This window comes from Oncorhynchus kisutch, unplaced genomic scaffold (assembly GCF_002021735.2).
Source record: "Oncorhynchus kisutch isolate 150728-3 unplaced genomic scaffold, Okis_V2 Okis01b-Okis20b_hom, whole genome shotgun sequence".
Taxonomy (NCBI): domain Eukaryota; kingdom Metazoa; phylum Chordata; class Actinopteri; order Salmoniformes; family Salmonidae; genus Oncorhynchus; species Oncorhynchus kisutch.
The window spans coordinates 5848522-5870349 of NW_022261978.1; the positions used below are offsets into that span (position 1 = coordinate 5848522).

A 21828-nucleotide genomic window follows, 5' to 3' on the forward strand; every position below is an offset into this window, starting at 1 on the left:
CTTCCTGCCCTGACCCTGAGCCTGCCTGCCGTTCTGTACCTTTTGGACTCTGACCTGGATTACTGACCTCTTCCTGCCCTGACCCTGAGCCTGCCTGCCATTCTGTACCTTTTGGATTCTGACCTGGATTACTGACCTCTTCCTGCGCTGACCCTGAGCCTGCCTGCAGTTCTGTACCTTTTGGACTCTGACCTCTGCCTGCCCTGACCCTGAGCCTGCCGTTCTGTACCTTTTGGACTCTGACCTGGTTTACTGACCTCTTCCTGCGCTGACCCTGAGCCTGCCTGCAGTTCTGTACCTTTTGGACTCTGACCTGGATTACTGACCTTTGCCTGCCCTGACCCTGAGCCTGCCTGCAGTTCTGTACCTTTTGGACTCTGACCTGGATTACTGACCTCTTCCTGCACTGACCCTGAGCCTGCCTGCAGTTCTGTACCTTTTGGACTCTGACCTGGATTACTGACCTCTTCCTGCCCTGACCCTGCCTGCAGTTCTGTACATTTTGGACTCTGACCTGGATTACTGACCTCTTCCTTCCCTGACCCTGAGCCTGCCTGCAGTTCTGTACCTTTTGGACTCTGACCTGGATTACTGACCTCTGCCTGCCCTGACCCTGCCTGCCATGCTATACCTTTTGGACTCTGACCTGGATTACTGACCTCTTCCTGCCCTGACCCTGAGCCTGCCTGCCGTTCTGTACCTTTTGGACTCTGACCTGGATTACTGACCTCTGCCTGCCCCCCGTTCTAGTAATAAACATTTGTTACTTCGACACAAAAACGACTTTTGCACCACACAGAATGCACAGCAACTGCCTCGCAATGCTGCAAGGCAAATGCAGCGCTCCATTGGAAATGGATGTACTTCTGGTGTACCAAAACATAAAGAGGTTGTCGAGGTGATCGACGGTGATCATGCCCAATGTCCTCCAGATGCATATAGGTTTCGTTTTGCCAGATGCCTAGCCCTCATTTTCCGTACTTGACGCACAGGTGCTTCGCTTTTCAACTAGCTAAACTCTATCTAGTTGCTGTGTGTGTGTGTGTGTGTGTGTGTGTGTGTGTGTGTGTGTGTGTGTGTGTGTGTGTGTGTGTGTGTGTGTGTGTGTGTGTGTGTGTGTGTGTGTGTGTGTGTGTGTGTGTGTGTGTGTGTGTGTGTGTGTGTGTGTACTTCTGTTTGTACCACTACATGGTAAAGCAACACACAAGCTTAAAATATTGAACGCATGTGGTACATAGAACGCACCGCAGCCTACTGCAGCACCCCTTAGTGTTGCGGACTGCTCCATTGACAATGAATGACTTCCGCTGGAACACAAAGTGTTCGACGCATTTGGTGGACATGAGACATAACGCTTCAAACACACCAACTGTATTAAGGCGGAAAATAGTATGCAGCATCATCTAGATATGTGTGCAACATTCACCTTCTGCTACCATTTCTCTCAACCTGTTTGACGCATACAGTTTGACGCATATGTTCGATAAATCCACTGCCTCTGCAACGCAATGCTGCACGGCAAACGCAGCGTTCCATAGGAAATTAATATACTTCTGGTGTGCCAAAATGCAATGACACAGTCGGTGTGTTCAAAGCGTTGGGGGAGTGAGAGCAGCGTCGGTCCCTCCCGCTCTCCCTCCCTCCACTGAGAAAAGGGGAGATAATTCTTCCAGTTGATGTCATAATTCAAGTCACACTGCATTATTTCACAAGCCAATTCGTGTTGTTACTCCTATGACCGGAGCAAGTGAAATATTCCTCCATATTAAAAAAGACTCAGGCCACTAATAACGCGAGATTATCATTAAAAACAGTATCTAACCACTAATAACGCGAGATTATCATTAAAAACAGTATCTAACCACTAATAACGCGAGATTATCATTAAAAACAGTATCTAACCACTAATAACGCGAGATTATCATTAAAAACAGTATCTAACCACTAATAACGCGAGATTATCAGAGTACTTTTCTATTGTCATTCAATTATCAGAGTACTTTGCTATTGTCATTCAATTATCAGAGTACTTTGCTATTGTCATTCAATTATCAGAGTACTTTGCTATTGTCATTCAATTATCAGAGTACTTTGCTATTGTCATTCAATTATCAGAGTACTTTGCTATTGTCATTCAATTATCAGAGTACTTTGCTATTGTCATTCAATTATCAGAGTACTTTGCTATTGTCATTCAATTATCAGAGTACTTTGCTATTGTCATTCATTGCAGCTGCAGTGCTGGTTGAGTGAACGGACCGGAGAAGGCATATTTTATCTCTTAGAAAAGTGTGGAACAAAGTGACAGTGCTGAATAACAACTTAAACATTAATTTACTCATAAAAACAGCAACTATTTGCTCTATTCCTTGGGTCTCTCTCTAGTGATGGTTTTAAAAGTTTTGCTATTTCACGGTACCCGCTTTGCTGTTTATTCAATGTTCTTTTTTTTTACAATCTACGGCTCGAGAAAGCTGTTCAGACACGTGATCTGAGATATCTGATTGGCCAGCGATAGACCTATGGGTGCACTTGATTTGCTCTCTGGGCCTTTCGGGTAGGCGGAGTTTTACCGTCAGACACATGAAATGGTTCAAAATGGGAAAACTTTGCCTTCCCGGTTGTAGATCCTCATGAATTATAATTCCTAATTCTATGGTTATAACTATCTCATGGATGGTAAATCCTGCCATCCATAGCTTTGTAAAGTGGTTACACTGCTCCAGACCCATCCGTTTTTCAAATCACAGGTTGCCCCTTTAAGCATGTGAAACAGCCAGAAGACTCATTCATACAGGTTATGATGTTTTTACTAGGGGATAAAGAATCCCATTTACACTACACAATAGCCATAATAACACCTAGTTTGGACACACACACACACCTATTCTCACACACACACACACACACACACACACACACACACACACACACGCACACACGCACACACACGCACACACACACACACATATATGAGATATATTATACGAGTGGAAATCTACCAGCAGAAAAACAAGTAGCTGTTGTTTTATGGAAACTCAGAAACTCCCAGCAGCCTCTGTTGTGTTGAAAGGCTTTCACCGGCCCTGCAAGTAGACACACACTCTCACAAAGGACACACACACGCACCCTCATTCATGGAACAATGGTGCACTGATTGCGGTTGAAAAAATATCCTACGACTCTTTTGTCAGTGTCATTACGCCTATTCATCATCATAAACAACAACGTAATCGTCACCTTCATCATCATCATCATCATCATCACCACCATCATCATCCTCATTATCATCATCCTCATCATCATCATGCTGAATATATAGAACAGGGCTCTATAGTATGGAGTTACAGATGTAAGAGGATTTAGCAACCAGAAACGGCCCAGTCTACTGCAGACAGTGAGTTGTGTTGTGCTAGGTAGTACAGTACAACCCTCTTGTTGATCACGACTCTGCTGCAGTCAATACTGCTCTGCCTTTCTGTCTGATGCACACACAAGCGCACACACACACACACACATTCACTCTCTTTCTCCACTATTCACTCTCTCTCTCTTTCTCTCGCTCTCTATTTCTGTCTGTAGGACTCATGAAATGTGTTATGCAATAAAGTCAAGTCCCTGACTCAATGTCCTCTTACTCCCACTCTCTCCTCTTCCGCCCCTAAAGGAGACGCACACTATAATACATGATCAAAAAAGATTTTTTTATTCATTTCAAAAATATATATTTCACATTAGATTGAGACCCACAATTGCACAAATTCTGTCATATCACAGTCATATCTACATTTAGCAGAATGCATTTGTGGAAATCAAACATGATTGTTTTTCCTCGCTCCACACACCCTTATAAACCAGTCCAGTCTGTCTTTGGCTCCTTCACTGGATCTGACACTTCTCCAGCGGCTTGCCCGGCTTCCGTGCGGAGTCGGGACCGAGGACTTGACGGAGATCAGTGCTGAAACTCGGCCGACGAGCGAGCGGATACAGCGCCCCACACGGAGCCTTACAATCGGTGGCCTGGCTCCCTCTCCCGGCCGCTCTGCACTCTTTCAGCGCCTGGTACGACCGAATCGAAACTTTGCGGTGCTGCGACGGACTAGTTTCCGTTGGCAACCCGCCCCGTTTAGCCAGGGCCTCGAATACCTCCTCCAGATTAGTGCGGTCTTTGGCGGAGGTCTCGAAGTAGGCGCAGTCCTCACCGAGGGCTCGGAGCACCTCTGCCCGGGAAAGTACTCTCTCCACTGGGGACAAGTCCACCTTGTTAGCGCAGACTACCGTGGGGACCCGTGCGCTCTGGCCCGGCCTGGTGGGCTTGAGGAGCTTGGTTTTGGCCGCGAGGATCTCAGTGCGCAGGGCACACACCTCCTCGAACGAGCTCCGGTCGTCCAGGGTGAAGACCAGAAGGAATATGTCACCTATACAAAACACAGGAGGAGACCGAAATATTATAGCCTATATTTTCATTATAGCCTACATTGTCATATTCTCATTAGCAATTTGAACTGAAGTTCCTTCTGGGATAAAGTCTATATTATATTATGTTTTATTCTATTCTATATGCTATTCTATCATAATTTATACGTCCATATACACATATTTATATTCTCTCTCATCGTTTATAAAGCAAGCATGTCTACTTTTACGCACACCACATCTACGTGGAGAGAGAGACTTATTCATTTGTAAGCATTTACATCTTTAACACTGCGATAACAACAACTGTTGAGGCACCTCCAGCACGCTCCAACATAGAGACCATGATAAGGACTCCCGTTATTGCGTACATTCCCGTTACGCACCGGTTAGTATGGAGAGCCTGCGTTTCGCCGGGAAGCTCCTCTCTCCGGAGGCGTCAAGTACGTCGATCTGATACGTCTCCCCGCGGATGTGGAACATTTTCCGGAGGAAATCCTCGGAGGTGGGCTGGTACTCCTCCACGAAGCCGTCCCAGAGGTACCGTCGCAAGATTGAAGTCTTGCCCACCCGGGGCGCACCCAGAACCACGATGCGCCTGCAGTTCTGCGGCTTGGTGGAGCTCAGCGGGTCCTGCGGAGAGTCCTGGGCGAGCCTTTGGTTGTCCTCGCCTAACCGAATCTGCCCCTGGAGAACCAGAGCAGATAGCTGGTCCAGTGGCGACCTCTTGCAAGAGTGGCCATCGGAGGGAGGTGGAAGCCAGCTAGCTGTGCTTTGGGACCGCACCACCCTCCCCTTCTTTTCCTGGTGCTTCCACTGAGACGTCACCATTTTAAGGAAACCCATGCTGGCTTTGAGCCCCGGTGAGTTCAGGTGCTGGGTTACGTTTTTGTATGCCAGCAGGACCGTGGAGGAGCCGGGGCTCAGGGCTCTGGTCCCGGGGAACTGAAAAGGTTCAGCCTGCTGATGGGCGACGGGCATGTTGGTTGTGGTGGTCGGTGAGCAAGTGGATGGGTTACCTTTTACCTCCATAATGTTGTCTCACTTAAGTGGCATGTGAAATGTAGCCTATACTAGCCTGTAGGGCAGTGTGGATGCCTGGGTGGATCCTGTAATATTCCAACCGTTGAGGTTTATACACTACATGTGGTCCTCGTGACACCTGTGTGTTTGCGCACATCTAGTCTGGGTGGTACAGAAACAGATGTCTTTTGGTGTTGTTTTTATACCCATGCACGCGCCTGGCTCGTCCGCGTCACACGGCATGGGTCATCTGCTCGTCTCTCCCAACAGCTAGTTGCCAGAACTGCTGATTGACAGAAGCGGAGAGATTGTTATGTTCTCCCGGAGGACACCGAGTGTTCGACGATTATGGAACAATGGAAGCGGCCAGTTCTACTGCAATGTGCACCGCCAAGACAGGCACTCTGGGGGTTTTGCGCACGCTGTGCTGGTTGGATAAATTGAGGCTATGGGAGATTGTGATGATCTGGTGTTTTGAATTCAATATCAACATTCAAGGAAGCCGTATGTATTTGTTTACCAACTGCTGGCACACGGTGACACATCTGGCCTTTAGCCTTTTTGTATGAGCTGAAATAAGCCTTACAAGCCTATTCACTATTGGCGAGATCAATGACATTTTCTTTCCTTTCCTTTTCATTACATTTGGTGATTAAATACTCCAACAAATAAAGGCCTAATGTATTGAGGAACAAAACATGAGAGCATCGTCAACATATATATATATACACGAGGATCACCAAAGTGCCATAGTTGCAATTTTATACAAATAGTATGTGTTACTTTGTGCTGCCTACCGCCTAGAATTAGGCTTGATTAATTTTCTTCGAGGGAAATTCTCATTCGGCGCTGTTGGATTTAATTGTTGTCCGACAGAAAGTGAGCATCCCTTTAACAACAGCCAAGCGTCCGTTGCCATGGGTACCGTGAGGCAGCGGGGAGAAAGAGACACGAAAGGCTAGATGCTAGCTATCAAAAGTTTACTCGACGAAGAAGTTGCTTTTGTTTACATTGTATAAATGTCATTGTTTAGGGACAATTGTAACTTTCTTGTCTCCCCGCGTGACACCAATTTACTTTAGCTAAAACAACTTGCTCAGCTGCCGAGTTGACTAACTAGCTAGGCTACAACTAACTAACGTTACCTTAGCTAGCCTAAGCATTGACATGGCAAGTCTAGGCAAATCCACTGGCAAAACTCCCAAAAAGGAGGCGAGACCTCGGACACCGCCAGGTATGTAAGAATATAGCTAGCTAACATAGCTGTTATACTATTAGCTAGCTAACTAAACACACACACACTTAACATTATCCTCCTGACCTCTCTCTGTTTGTTAACGTTAGTCCATACGTGTGTGTGGGGAGGAGGGGTGAGAAGAATGTAGCAGGCCGGGTAGATAGTCATGAACGAGAATTTGTTCTCAGTCAACTTACCTGGTAAAATAAGTGTGAAATAAAATTAAAATAAAAGAGAGGGAGAAAGAAGAGAGATAGGAACAAGACCACCACTAATGTCCTGTCTTTACTCTGTAAAAGAGACATTCTTGAGGCATAGGTGTGTATTTGTTTACGTGGGGCTCTGTCGTTATGTGTGTGTGTTTATCTGTGTGTGTTTATCTGTGTGTGAACGCTGGTGTGTGTGTGTGTACATAATGAGGATACAGTCACAAAAGCGAGTGCATGTGGAGCCTCAGTGTCCCCGTTGCCTTCCATTGTGTGCCAAGGACACCCACTATGAAGGATGAGACTCCTGCAGTTTTTTCTTTTATCCCTTCTGTGGCCTTCCCTCACTCTCCGCAAGGTGCTACCCTCCCCTGAAAACCACACAGAATGTACTGAGCCTCAGAACAGGTGGGGGGGAGAGGGGGGTAGAAAAGGATAGAAAAGCAAAAGGTAGAGAAGCAAAATTGTGTGGTGGTCATGGTAACCAACGACCGACTCAAAAGATGAGCAGTGGGTTGTGTGGTGGTCATGGTAACCAACGACCGATTCAAAAGATGAGCGGTGGGTTGTGTGGTGGTCATGGTAACCAAGGACTGACTCAAAAGATGAGCGGTGGGTTGTGTGGTGGTCATGGTAACCAACGACCGACTCAAAAGATGAGCGGTGGGTTGTGTGGTGGTCATGGTAACCAAGGACTGACTCAGGAGATGAGCGGTGTGTTGTGTGGCGGTCATGGTAACCAGGGACAGACTCTGTTGCAGTTGGAGCGCTGAAGATGAACAGAATTGCATAACTATGTTTGTGTGTGTGTGTGAGTGTGTGTGTGTATGAATATTCTGCTCCACTCTTTCTCTCAAGGTCAGGAGGTCAGTAGGTGATGTAACAATAGCTTTGCTAGCAGCAAATCACGGTCTACATTTCAGATGTAGCCTGGGTCTATGGGTAGGTGTTTGTAAAGTCAGATGCTGTTGGTTCAGTAGTTCAGATGTAGCCTGGTCTATGGGTTAGTGTTTGTAAAGACAGATGCTGTTGGTTCAGTAGTTCAGATGTAGCCTGGTCTATGGGTTAGTGTTTGTAAAGTCAGATGCTGTTGGTTCAGTAGTTCAGATGTAGCCTGGTCTATGAGTAGGTGTTTGTAAAGTCAGATGCTGTTGGTTCAGTAGTTCAGATGTAGCCTGGTCTATGAGTAGGTGTTTGTAAAGTCAGATGCTGTTGGTTCAGTAGTTCAGATGTAGCCTGGTCTATGGGTTAGTGTTTGTAAAGTCAGATGCTGTTGGTTCAGTAGTTCAGATGTAGCCTGATCTATGAGTAGGTGTTTGTAAAGTCAGATGCTGTTGGTTCAGTAGTTCAGATGTAGCCTGATCTATGAGTAGGTGATTGTTAAGTCAGATGCTGTTGGTTCAGTAGTTGGCTGTGTGTGTCATCCCAGGAAACTTGGTTTTCCCCATGTGAGTGCAAAGCCAAAACAAATACACTCAGAAATGGGGAAGCTGGGTTTATTATTCAGAAATTGAACAGGTGCCATGTTGGCCCCATATGCTTGGAATGAAACAGTTGGTTCTCTCCTGTCCTCATCCTGTCCTCTCGTCTCCAGAGAAGAAACGTCTGAAAGTGTCAGAGGATTTCTCCTCGTGTCTGAGTGAAGAGCAGCCTCAGAGCCCCACTCTTAAAGGAGAGGACATCCAGGCCCTGGCCATCAGACCTGAAGACCTGGAGAAGGTGTGTGTGTGCATGTGTACATAATGTTTGTGCGTGCGCATGTGTGTATGTGTGTGTACATAATGTGTGTGTGTATGTTTGTGTGTGTGGGTGGGTGGGTGTTTTTAAATTTTAAATTTCACCTTTATTTAACCAGGTAGGTGTGTACGTAAGGTGTGTGTATGTTTGTGTGTACGTAAGGTGTGTGTATGTTTGTGTGTACGTAAGGTGTGTGTGTGTGTGTGTACGTAAGGTGTGTGTATGTTTGTGTGTACGTAAGGTGTGTGTGTGTGTGTGTACGTAAGATGTGTGTGTGTGTGTGTGTGTACGTAAGGTGTGTGTATGTGTGTGTGGGTGTGTGTGTACGTAAGGTGTGTGTATGTGTGTGTGGGTGTGTGTGTACGTAAGGTGTGTGTATGTGTTTGTGGGTGTGTGTGTGTACGTAAGGTGTGTGTATGTGTGTGTGTGGGTGTGTGTACGTAAGGTGTGTGTATGTGTGTGTGGGTGTGTGTGTACGTAAGGTGTGTGTATGTGTGTGTGGGTGTGTGTGTACGTAAGGTGTGTGTATGTGTGTGTGGGTGTGTGTGTACGTAAGGTGTGTGTATGTGTGTGTGGGTGTGTGTGTACGTAAGGTGTGTGTATGCATACCTAATAGTAAGGGGATGCGTAGTCAGTTGCACAACTGAATGCATTCAACCAAAATGTGTTTTCCTCATTTAACCCTCTGAATCAGAGAGGTGCCGGGGGAGCAGTTCATGGTGGAGATTAGCTGGGCAGGTTTTTTTTTCCGGCTCGGGGTTTCGAAGTAGAGACTTTATAGTGACAGTCCCAACCCTCTATCTGCTAGGCTACCTGTCATCCTTTTGTGTGTGTGTGTGTTTGTGTGTACGTCCATAGTTGCGGGTGCCCCAGCCCCCTAAAGAACCCCAGAAACCTGCAGCTGTGACCCGCGTGCTGGTGCGTAAGACCCGCCCACCTGATGACATCGGAAAGGGGGTGAGGGTAGCGGTGGCCCGCCCCCTGGCCCAGGACACCACCACACAGCCACTGGACTACACAGGTGAGCTGGCTACACTGCCCCTTCTGGCCAGAAGTGTGAAGTACAGGTGGGGTGTATCACGGTTGTGGTCACCATTCCTGGTCCTAGAGAGCTACCGGGGTGTGTGGGATTCTCAAGCCCGTGATTAGTTATATCAGGTGTGTTTTAGAGCTGGCCTGGTGCAAAAGCCTGCAACACACTATAGCCATTCAGGACCAGGTGTCTGTGACCAGCGGTGTAGACAAACAGGACCAGGTGTCTGTGACCAGCGGTGTAGACAAACAGGACCAGGTGTCTGTGACCAGCCGTGTAGACAAACAGGACCAGGTGTCTGTGACCAGCGGTGTAGACAAACAGGTCACGTAGCTGCTGCTCATGTTGGTATCTGTACTGATGGTACAAAAGCTATGACAAGAAGTGGAGTGGTTGCTCCCGATGCCACTTGGGTACACTGCAGCATCCAACAAGAGGCTCTTGCTGCCAAGGGAATGCCTGACAGCTTGAAAGACGTTTTGGACACTACAGTGAAAATGGTTAACTTTGTTAAAGCAAGGCCCCTGAACTCTTGCGTATTTTCTGCATTATGCAATAGTATGGGCAGCGACCATGTAACGCTTTTACAACATACAGAGGTGCGCTGGTTATCAAGGGGCAAAGTATTGACACTTATTTTTGAATTGAGAGACGAGCTTAAAGTCTTCATTACTGACCATAATTTTCACTTGTCTGATCTCTTGCATGATGATGAGTTTCTCACACGACTGGCCTGTTTGGGTGATGTTTTTCACTTGTCTGACCACTTTGCATGATGATGAGTTTCTCACACGACTGGCCTGTCTGGGTGATGTTTTTTCTCACCTGAATGATTAGGATTACAGGGACTCTCCGCAACTATGTTCAATGTGCGGGACAAAATTGAGGCTATGATTAAGAAGTTGGAGCTCTTCTCTGTCTGCATTAACAAGGACAACACACAGGACTTTCCATCATTGTGTGATTTTTGTGTGTGCCAAATGTAATACAACGAAGCACCTGAGTGAGTTGGGTGCGCAATTACGCACGTACTTTCCCGAAACGGACGACACAAACAACTGGATTCATTATCCCTTTCATGCCCTGCATCCAGTCAATCAATCAATATCATTTATTTATATAGCCCTTCGTACATCAGCTGATATCTCAAAGTGCTGTACAGAAACCCAGCCTAAAACCTCGAACAGCAAGCAATGCAGGTGTAGAAGCACGGTGGCTAGGAAAAACTCCCTAGAAAGGCCAAAACCTAGGAAGAAACCTAGAGAGGAACCAGGCTTTGAGGGGTGGCCAGTCCTCTTCTGCCTGTGCCGGGTGGAGATTATAACAGAACATGGCCAAGATGTTCAAATGTTCATAAATTACCAGCATGGTAAAACTATACTTACCGATATCTGAACAAAAGAGCCTCATCGAAATTGCAACAAGCGGTTCTGTGAAAAGTGAATTGAATCAGAAGCCACTGCCAGATTTCTGGATAGGGCAGCGCTCAGAGTATCCTGCCTTGGAAAATTGTACTGTTAAGACACTGATGCCCTTTGCAACCACGTACCTATGTGAGAGTGGATTCTCAGCCCTCACTAGCATGAAAACTAAATACAGGAATAGACTGGGGTGGAAAATGATTTTAGACTAAGATTTAAGACTTTCCAATACAACCCAACATCGCAGAGTTCTGTGCATCCTTCCAAGCACACCCTTCTCATTAACCTGTGGTGAGTTATTCACACCCTTCTCATTAACCTGTGGTGAGATATTCACACCCTTCTCATTAACCTGTGGTGAGTTATTCACACCCTTCTCATTAACCTGTGGTGAGATATTCACATCCTTCTCATTAACCTGTGGTGAGATATTCACATCCTTCTCATTAACCTGTGGTGAGTTATTCACACCCTTCTCATTAACCTGTGGTGAGTTATTCACACCCTTCTCATTAACCTGTGGTGAGTTATTCACATCCTTCTCATTAACCTGTGGTGAGTTATTCACACCCTTCTCATTAACCTGTGGTGAGATATTCACATCCTTCTCATTAACCTGTGGTGAGTTATTCACATCCTTCTCATTAACCTGTGGTGAGATATTCACATCCTTCTCATTAACCTGTGGTGAGTTATTCACATCCTTCTCATTAACCTGTGGTGAGATATTCACATCCTTCTCATTAACCTGTGGTGAGATATTCACATCCTTCTCATTAACCTGTGGTGAGATATTCACATCCTTCTCATTAACCTGTGGTGAGATATTCACATCCTTCTCATTAACCTGTGGTGAGATATTCACATCCTTCTCATTAACCTGTGGTGAGATATTCACATCCTTCTCATTAACCTGTGGTGAGATATTCACATCCTTCTCATTAACCTGTGGTGAGATATTCACACCCTTCTCATTAACCTGTGGTGAGATATTCACACCCTTCTCATTAACCTGTGGTGAGATATTCACACCCTTCTCATTAACCTGTGGTGAGATATTCACATCCTTCTCATTAACCTGTGGTGAGTTATTCACACCCTTCTCATTAACCTGTGGTGAGATATTCACATCCTTCTCATTAACCTGTGGTGAGTTATTCACACCCTTCTCATTAACCTGTGGTGAGTTATTCACACCCTTCTCATTAATCTGTGGTGAGTTATTCACACCCTTCTCATTAACCTGTGGTGAATTATTCACACCCTTCTCATTAACCTGTGGTGAGATATTCACATCCTTCTCATTAACCTGTGGTGAGTTATTCACACCCTTCTCATTAACCTGTGGTGAGATATTCACATCCTTCTCATTAACCTGTGGTGAGTTATTCACACCCTTCTCATTAACCTGTGGTGAGTTATTCACACCCTTCTCATTAACCTGTGGTGAGATATTCACACCCTTCTCATTAACCTGTGGTGAGATATTCACACCCTTCTCATTAACCTGTGGTGAGATATTCACATCCTTCTCATTAACCTGTGGTGAGTTATTCACACCCTTCTCATTAACCTGTGGTGAGATATTCACATCCTTCTCATTAACCTGTGGTGAGTTATTCACACCCTTCTCATTAACCTGTGGTGAGTTATTCACACCCTTCTCATTAATCTGTGGTGAGTTATTCACACCCTTCTCATTAACCTGTGGTGAATTATTCACACCCTTCTCATTAACCTGTGGTGAGATATTCACATCCTTCTCATTAACCTGTGGTGAGTTATTCACACCCTTCTCATTAACCTGTGGTGAGATATTCACATCCTTCTCATTAACCTGTGGTGAGTTATTCACACCCTTCTCATTAACCTGTGGTGAGTTATTCACACCCTTCTCATTAACCTGTGGTGAGTTATTCACACCCTTCTCATTAACCTGTGGTGAGTTATTCACACCCTTCTCATTAACCTGTGGTGAGATATTCACATCCTTCTCATTAACCTGTGGTGAGTTATTCACACCCTTCTCATTAACCTATGGTGAGTTATTCACACCCTTCTCATTAACCTGTGGTGAGTTATTCACACCCTTCTCATTAACCTGTGGTGAGTTATTCACACCCTTCTCATTAACCTGTGGTGAGTTATTCACACCCTTCTCATTAACCTGTGGTGAGTTATTCACACCCTTCTCATTAACCTGTGGTGAGATATTCACATCCTTCTCATTAACCTGTGGTGAGATATTCACATCCTTCTCATTAACCTGTGGTGAGATATTCTCCATCTTCAATTAACAAATAAGGTTTTATATGTAAGATGGTTAAAGAGCTAAATGATTGATTATTATTATATTATTATTTGTGCCCTGGTCCTATAAGAGCTCTTTGTCACTTCCCACGAGCCGAGTTGTGATGAAAACTCAAACACTAATTCTTATGTTTAATAAATGTATTGTATAGTGTGTGTGTGTGGCAGGCTTTACAATGATGTCAAAAAACAACATTTGAGAGTGCGCTGACCCTGGTGCTAGAGGGGGTACAGCTGGAGGTTGAATGAAGGGGTACGGAACTATGAAATGTTTGGGAACCACTGGTGAAGACGAACAAGGAAAGGGGCTCAGAAACGAATGTCTAAAATCCACTTCACCTTTATATTCATATTCATGTACAGTTCATCTGTTTTGACAGTTCTTTAGTCACCTAGACTGTTATCATTCATCCTCGTACTGTATAGAACTATTGGTGCTGTCCGTTGTTATGTTGTGTGCTCTTCAGTGGAGGCTGCTGAGGGGAGGACGGCTCATAATAATGGCTGGAAGGGAGTCACTAGACTGGTATCAAACATGTAAAAGATGTGGTTGTTGCCATTCCATTGACTCCATTCCAGCCATTATTATGAGCCGTCCTCCCCTCAGCAGCCTCCACTGGTGCTCTTCTATGTTGTATATCTACTCTCCTGCCTACATAATGGCCCCCGTGGGATGAATCAAGTATTTAGAATTTGAATAGTGTTTAGTTAATGGAGAGGTGATGTTGTAGTGTGGTTTTGTCAGGACCGGGGGGACCTCGCTTCGATGCCCAGGGGATGGTCCTCCCCCACAGCATTCTGGGTAGTCTGGAGGACTTCAGGACAGAGATGCAGGCCAGGGGAGAGACTGAGGTGAGAGAAGATACCATGTTTGAAAATACCTTCTAACAAAAATAATGGTTTTGGTTATAATGCTCTTCAATCAGTGTTACAATGACAATGTTTCTCTATCTCTCTATCTATCTATCAGGTATCCTATTGAGATATGGAGTTACCATAGTCGGATTTCTACACCATCAGTTAATGGTTATCTGTAGGAGGAATGTACAGTTGAAGTTTGAAGTTTACATACACCTTAGCCAAATACATTTAATCTCTGTTTTTCACAATTCCTGACATTTTTAAGAATTTGAAATGTCAGAATAATAGTAGAGAGAATGATTTATTTCAGATTTTATTTCTTTCATCATATTCCCAGTGGGTCAGACGTTTTACATACACTCAATTAGTATTTGGTAGCATTGTCTTTAAATTGTTTCACTTGGGTCAAATCAAATCAAATAAAATAAAATAAAATTTATTTATATAGCCCTTCGTACATCAGCTGATATCTCAAAGTGCTGTACAGAAACCCAGCCTAAAACCCCAAACAGCAAGCAATGCAGGTGGAGAAGCACGGTGGCTAGGAAAAACTCCCTAGAAAGGCCAATACCTAGGAAGAAACCTAGAGAGGAACCAGGCTATGTGGGGTGGCCAGTCCTCTTCTGGCTGTGCCGGGTGGAGATTATAACAGAACATGGTCAAGATGTTCAATGTTCATAAATGACCAGCATGGTCGAATAATAATAAGGCAGAACAGTTGAAACTAGAGCAGCAGCACAGTCAGGTGGAAGTTGAAACTGGAGCAGCAGCATGGCCAGGTAGACTGGGGACAGCAAGGAGTCATCATGTCAGGTAGTCCTGGGGCATGGTCCTAGGGCTCAGGTCAGTTGAAACTGGAACAGCAGCATGGCCAGGTGGACTGGGGACAGCAAGGAGTCATCATGTCAGGTAGTCCTGGGGCATGGTCCTAGGGCTCAGGTCCTCCGAGAGAGAGAAAGAAAGAGAGAAGGAGAGAATTAGAGAACGCACACTTAGATTCACACAGGACACCGAATAGGACAGGAGAAGTACTCCAGATATAACAAACTGACCCCAGCCCCCCGACACATAAACTACTGCAGCATAAATACTGGAGGCTGAGACAGGAGGGGTCAGGAGACACTGTGGCCCCATCCGAGGACACCCCCGGACAGGGCCAAACAGGAAGGATATAACCCCACCCACTTTGCCAAAGCACAGCCCCCACACCACTAGAGGGATATCTTCAACCACCAACTTACCATCCTGAGACAAGGCTGAGTATAGCCCACAAAGATCTCCGCCACGGCACAACCCAAGGGGGGGGGGGGGGGCGCCAACCCAGACAGGATGACCACAACAGTGAATCAACCCACTCAGGTGACGCACCCCCTCCAGGGACGGCATGAGAGAGCCCCAGCAAGCCAGTGACTCAGCCCCTGTAATAGGGTTAGAGGCAGAGAATCCCAGTGGAAAGAGGGGAACCGGCCAGGCAGAGACAGCAAGGGCGGTTCGTTGCTCCAGAGCCTTTCCGTTCACCTTCCCACTCCTGGGCCAGACTACACTCAATCATATGACCCACTGAAGAGATGAGTCTTCAGTAAAGACTTAAAGGTTGAGACCGAGTTTGCGTCTCTGACATGGGTAGGCAGACCGTTCCATAAAAATGGAGCTCTATAGGAGAAAGCCCTGCCTCCAGCTGTTTGCTTAGAAATTCTAGTCAAATGTTTCGGGTAGCCTCCCACCAGCTTCCCACAATAAGTTGGGTGAATTCTGGTCCGTTCCTTCTGACAGAGCTGGTGTAACTGAGTGAGGTTTGTAGGCCTCCTTGCTTGCACACGCTTTTTCAGTTCTGCCCACAAATGTTCTATGGGACTGAGGTCAGGGCTTTGTGATGGCCACTCCAATACCTTGACTTTGTTGTCCTTAATGCCATTTTACCACAACTTTGGAAGTATGCTTGGGGTCATTGTCCATTTGGAAGACCCATTTGCGACCAAGCTTTAACTTCCTGACTGATGACTTGAGATGTTGCTTCAATATATCCACATAATTTTCTTTCCTCATGATGCCATCTATTTTGTGAAGTGCACCAGTCCCTCCTGCAGCAAAGCACCCCCACAACATGATGCTGCCACCCCCGTGCTTCACGGTTGGGATGGTGTTCTTTGGCTTGCAAGTCTCCCCCCTTTTTCCTCCAAACATAACGATGGTCATTATGGTCAAACAGTTCTATTTTTGTTTCATCAGACCAGAGGGCATTTCTCCAAAAAGTACGATCTTTGTCCCCATGTGCAGTTGCAAACCATAGTCTGGGCTTTTTATGGCGGTTTTGGAGAAGTGGCTTCTTCCTTGCTGAGCGGGCCTTTCAGGTTATGTCGATGTAGGACTCGTTTTACTGTGGATATAGATACTTTTGTACCTGTTTCCTCCAGCATCTGGTCCTTAGCTGTTGTTCTGGGATTGATTTGCACTTTTTGCACCAAAGTACATTCATCTCTAGGAGACAGAACGCGTCTCCTTCCTGAGCGGTATGACGGCTGCGTGGTCCATGATGTTTATACTTGCGTACTATTGTTTGTATAGATGAACGTGGAACCTTCAGGCGCTTGGAAATTGCTCACAAGGATGAACCAGACATGTGGAGGTCTACCATTTTTTTCTGAGGTCTTGGCTGATTTCTTTAGAAATCTTGCCTGCCTGCATCTCTCCCTCTCTCAATTCAATTCAAGGGGCTTTATTGGCATGGGAAACGTGTTAACATTGCCAAAGCAAGTGAGGTAGATAATATATATTGCTTTCTCTCTGTCTCTCTCTCTGAGATATCTCTCTCACTCACTCTCTGTCTGTCTCTGTGTCTGTCTCTCTGTCTTGCTCTCTCTGTCTCTCTCTCTCTCTGTCTCTCTGTTCTCTCAATTCAATTTAATTCAGGGGCTTTATTGGCATGGGAAACATATGTTAACATTGCTAAAGCAAGTGAAGTAGATAATGTACAAAAGTGAAATAAACAATCAAATGAACAGTAAACATTACACATACAGAAGTTTCAAAACAATAAAGACGTTACAAGTGTCATATTATATATATATGTCTTCTTTCCAAAGCTGTCAATTATATGCACATAGTCGAGCATCTTTCCGTGACAAAATATCTTGTTTATAACGGGAACTTTTTTTTTTTTTTAATAGCGGGCCGCTAATGCATAACTGGTTTTAAGGATACCATCAACACCACAGGCCTTTTGGGTTGGAGGTTTGCATTTAGTCCTGTAACTCATGCAAGGGAATTGGAGAATCCAGTGGGTTCTGGTGGTCTTTAATAGTTGATTCTAAGATCTGTGTTGATCATGTATATGTTGTTCCATGTAATTGGAGAATCCAGTGGGTTCTGGTCTTTAATAGTTGATTCTAAGATCTGTGTTTGATCATGTATATGTTGTTCCATGTAATTGGAGAATCCAGTGGGTTCTGGTGGTCTTTAATAGTTGATTCTAAGATCTGTGTTTGATCATGTATATGTTTTTGCTGTTTATTCTTTGTTATTGAGCCAAACAGATTGGAGAAGTGGTTTACCCAGACATCTCCATTTTAATTCTTTGTGTTTGTTTAGTGTTTTCCAATTTTCCCAGAAGTGGTTAGAGTCTATAGATTCTTCAATTACATTGAGCTGATTTCTGACGTGCTGTTCCTTCTTTTTCCGTAGTGTATTTCTGTATTGTTTTAGTGATTCACCATAGTGAAGGCGAAGACTCAGGTTTTCCGGGTCTCTATGTTTTTGGTTGGATAGGTTTCTCAATTTCTTTCTTAGATTTTTGCATTCTTCATCAAACCATTTGTCATTGTTGTTCATTTTCTTCGGTTTTCTATTTGAGATTTTTTGATTTGATAGGGAAGCTGAGATATATACTGTTAAGATTTTCTACTGCAAGTTTACACCTTCACTTTTACAGTGGAACGTTTTACCCAGGAAATTGTCTCTATCTTCCAGCTGGTGAGGAGGGTGCCAGCCCCTCAAAGAGCCGTCTCCCAGGTGTTGAGGGGTGCAGAGAGACCCCCCTCCAGTCCCCAGGGGTCAGAGAGACGTCCAGAGCCACGCCTTGCAGCACTGGCACACACACATGACCCAGAGACGACACCAGCAGGACCTTATCTCCAGTAGGTCTACCAGAACACAACTACCACATAAAGGACTACAACTACCATCAACTACCATTCCCTCTCTCCCTCTTTCTCTCTCTCTCTCTTTCTTTCTCTCATCTTTTCTCTCTCTCTCTTCTCTTCTCTCTCTTCTCTATCTTCTCTCTCTTCTCTCTCTTCTCTAGCTTCTCTCTTCTCTCTCTCTCTTCTCCTCTCTATCTCTCTCTCTCTCTCTCTCTCTCTCTCTCTCTTNCTGCTACATAATGGCCCCCGTGGGATGAATCAAGTATTTAGAATTTGAATAGGTGTTTAGTTAATGGAGAGGTGATGTTGTAGTGTGGTTTTTGTCAGGACCGGGGGGACCTCGCTTCGATGCCCAGGGGATGGTCCTCCCCCACAGCATTCTGGGTAGTTGGAGGACTTCAGGACAGAGATGCAGGCCAGGGGAGAGACTGAGGTGAGAGAAGATACCATGTTTGAAAATACCTTCTAACAAAAATAATGGTTTTGGTTATAATGCTCTTCAATCAGTGTTACAATGACAATGTTTCTCTATCTCTCTATCTATCTATCAGGTATCCTATTGAGATATGGAGTTACCTAGTCGGATTTCTACACATCAGTTAAGGTTATCTGTAGAGGAATGTACAGTTTGAAGTTTGAAGTTTACATACACCTTAGCCAAATACATTTAATCTCTGGTTTTTCACCAATTCCTGACATTTTTAAGAATTTGAAATGTCAGAATAATAGTAGAGAGAATGATTTATTTCAGATTTTATTTCTTTCATCATATTCCCAGTGGGTCAGACGTTTTACATACACTCAATAGTATTGGTAGCATTGTCTTTAATTGTTTCACTTGGGTCAAATCAAATCAAATAAAATAAAATAAAATTTATTATATAGCCCTTCGTACATCAGCTGATATCTCAAAGTGCTGATACAGAAACCCAGCCTAAAACCCCAAACAGCAAGCAATGCAGGTGGAGAAGCACGGTGGCTAGGGGAAAAACTCCCTAGAAAGGCCAATACCTAGGAAGAAACCTAGAGAGGAACCAGGCTATGTGGGGTGGGCCAGTCCTCTTCTGGCTGTGCCGGGTGGAGATTATAACAGAACATGGTCAAGATGTTCAATGTTCATAAATGACCAGCATGGTCGAATAATATAAGGCAGAACAGTTGAAACTAGAGCAGCAGCACAGTCAGGTGGAAGTTGAAACTGGAGCAGCAGCATGGCCAGGTAGACTGGGGACAGCAAGGAGTCATCATGTCAGGTAGTCCTGGGGCATGGTCCTAGGGCTCAGGTCAGTTGAAACTGGAACAGCAGCATGGCCAGGTGGACTGGGGACAGCAAGGAGTCATCATGTCAGGTAGTCCTGGGGCATGGTCCTAGGGCTCAGGTCCTCCGAGAGAGAGAAAGAAAGAGAGAAGGAGAGAATTAGAGAACGCACACTTAGATTCACACAGGACACCGAATAGGACAGGAGAAGTACTCCAGATATAACAAACTGACCCCAGCCCCCGACACATAAACTACTGCAGCATAAAATACTGGAGGCTGAGACAGGAGGGGTCAGGAGACACTGTGGCCCCATCCGAGGACACCCCCGGACAGGGCCAAACAGGAAGGATATAACCCCACCCACTTTGCCAAAGCACAGCCCCCACACCACTAGAGGGATATCTTCAACCACCAACTTACCATCCTGAGACAAGGCTGAGTATAGCCCACAAAGATCTCCGCCACGGCACAACCCAAGGGGGGGGGGGGGCGCCACCCAGACAGGATGACCACAACAGTGAATCAACCCACTCAGGTGACGCACCCCCTCCAGGGACGGCATGAGAGAGCCCCAGCAAGCCAGTGACTCAGCCCCATGTAATAGGGTTAGAGGCAGAGAATCCCAGTGGAAAGAGTGGGAACCGGCCAGGCAGAGACAGCAAGGGCGGTTCGTTGCTCCAGAGCCTTTCCGTTCACCTTCCACTCCTGGGCCAGACTACACTCAATCATATGACCCACTGAAGAGATGAGTCTTCAGTAAAGACTTAAAGGTTGAGACCGAGTTTGCGTCTCTGACATGGGTAGGCAGGACCGTTCCATAAAAATGGAGCTCTATAGGAGAAAGCCCTGCCTCCAGCTGTTTGCTTAGAAATTCTAGTCAAATGTTTCGGGTAGCCTCCCACCAGCTTCCCACAATAAGTTGGGTTGAATTCTGGTCCGTTCCTTCTGACAGAGCTGGTGTAACTGAGTGAGGTTTGTAGGCCTCCTTGCTTGCACACGCTTTTTCAGTTCTGCCCACAAATGTTCTATGGGACTGAGGTCAGGGCTTTGTGATGGCCACTCCAATACCTTGACTTTGTTGTCCTTAATGCCATTTTACCACAACTTTGGAAGTATGCTTGGGGTCATTGTCCATTTGGAAGACCCATTTGCGACCAAGCTTTAACTTCCTGACTGATGACTTGAGATGTTGCTTCAATATATCCACATAATTTTCTTTCCTCATGATGCCATCTATTTTGTGAAGTGCACCAGTCCCTCCTGCAGCAAAGCACCCCCACAACATGATGCTGCCACCCCCGTGCTTCACGGTTGGGATGGTGTTCTTTGGCTTGCAAGTCTCCCCCTTTTTCCTCCAAACATAACGATGGTCATTATGGTCAAACAGTTCTATTTTTGTTTCATCAGACCAGAGGGCATTTCTCCAAAAAGTACGATCTTTGTCCCCATGTGCAGTTGCAAACCATAGTCTGGCTTTTTTATGGCGGTTTTGGAGAAGTGGCTTCTTCCTTGCTGAGCGGCCTTTCAGGTTATGTCGATGTAGGACTCGTTTTACTGTGGATATAGATACTTTTGTACCTGTTTCCTCCAGCATCTGGTCCTTAGCTGTTGTTCTGGGATTGATTTGCACTTTTTGCACCAAAGTACATTCATCTCTAGGAGACAGAACGCGTCTCCTTCCTGAGCGGTATGACGGCTGCGTGGTCCCATGATGTTTATACTTGCGTACTATTGTTTGTATAGATGAACGTGGAACCTTCAGGCGCTTGGAAATTGCTCACAAGGATGAACCAGACATGTGGAGGTCTACCATTTTTTTCTGAGGTCTTGGCTGATTTCTTTAGAAATCTTGCCTGCCTGCATCTCTCCCTCTCTCAATTCAATTCAAGGGGCTTTATTGGCATGGGAAACGTGTTAACATTGCCAAAGCAAGTGAGGTAGATAATATATATTGCTTTCTCTCTGTCTCTCTCTCTGAGATATCTCTCTCACTCACTCTCTGTCTGTCTCTGTGTCTGTCTCTCTGTCTTGCTCTCTCTGTCTCTCTCTCTCTCTGTCTCTCTGTTCTCTCAATTCAATTTAATTCCAGGGGCTTTATTGGCATGGGAAACATATGTTAACATTGCTAAAGCAAGTGAAGTAGATAATGTACAAAAGTGAAATAAACAATCAAAATGAACAGTA

The 21828-nt window shown here is 45.3% G+C and overlaps 2 protein-coding genes across 2 annotated transcripts in view; one reads left to right on the forward strand and one right to left on the reverse strand.

Moving 5' to 3' along the window:
* Positions 1-3689: 3689 nt before the first annotated feature.
* On the reverse strand, positions 3690-5638 carry rasd2b (RASD family member 2b). Its single transcript, XM_020473392.2, has 2 exons — positions 4803-5638; positions 3690-4418 (listed from the first exon to the last, which is right to left on the reverse strand). Exons 1-2 carry the CDS (start codon positions 5446-5448, stop codon positions 3880-3882), a joined length of 1185 nt encoding a protein of 394 aa, XP_020328981.1. The 5' UTR covers positions 5449-5638; the 3' UTR covers positions 3690-3879.
* A 304-nt stretch (positions 5639-5942) lies between these two features.
* LOC109881241 (MYCBP-associated protein) overlaps positions 5943-21828 on the forward strand; it is a 59970-nt gene continuing 44084 nt past the window's right edge. Inside the window, exons 1-5 of the mRNA XM_031811060.1 lie at positions 5943-6673; positions 8477-8601; positions 9478-9640; positions 14129-14235; positions 18211-18330. Coding sequence (XP_031666920.1) covers positions 6607-6673; positions 8477-8601; positions 9478-9640; positions 14129-14235; positions 18211-18330 — 582 coding nt within the window. The 5' untranslated portion in view covers positions 5943-6606. The remainder of the gene's footprint in view (positions 6674-8476; positions 8602-9477; positions 9641-14128; positions 14236-18210; positions 18331-21828) is intronic.

Bases quoted from the DNA above. Each gene is read 5' to 3' on its own strand.
- rasd2b (XM_020473392.2), bottom strand. From the start codon at position 5,448: ATGGAGGTAAAAGGTAACCCATCCACTTGCTCACCGACCACCACAACC. The intron at 4,419-4,802 runs GTGCGTAACGGG...TGTTTTGTATAG, and splicing joins CAGGCTCTCCATACTAACCG to GTGACATATTCCTTCTGGTC.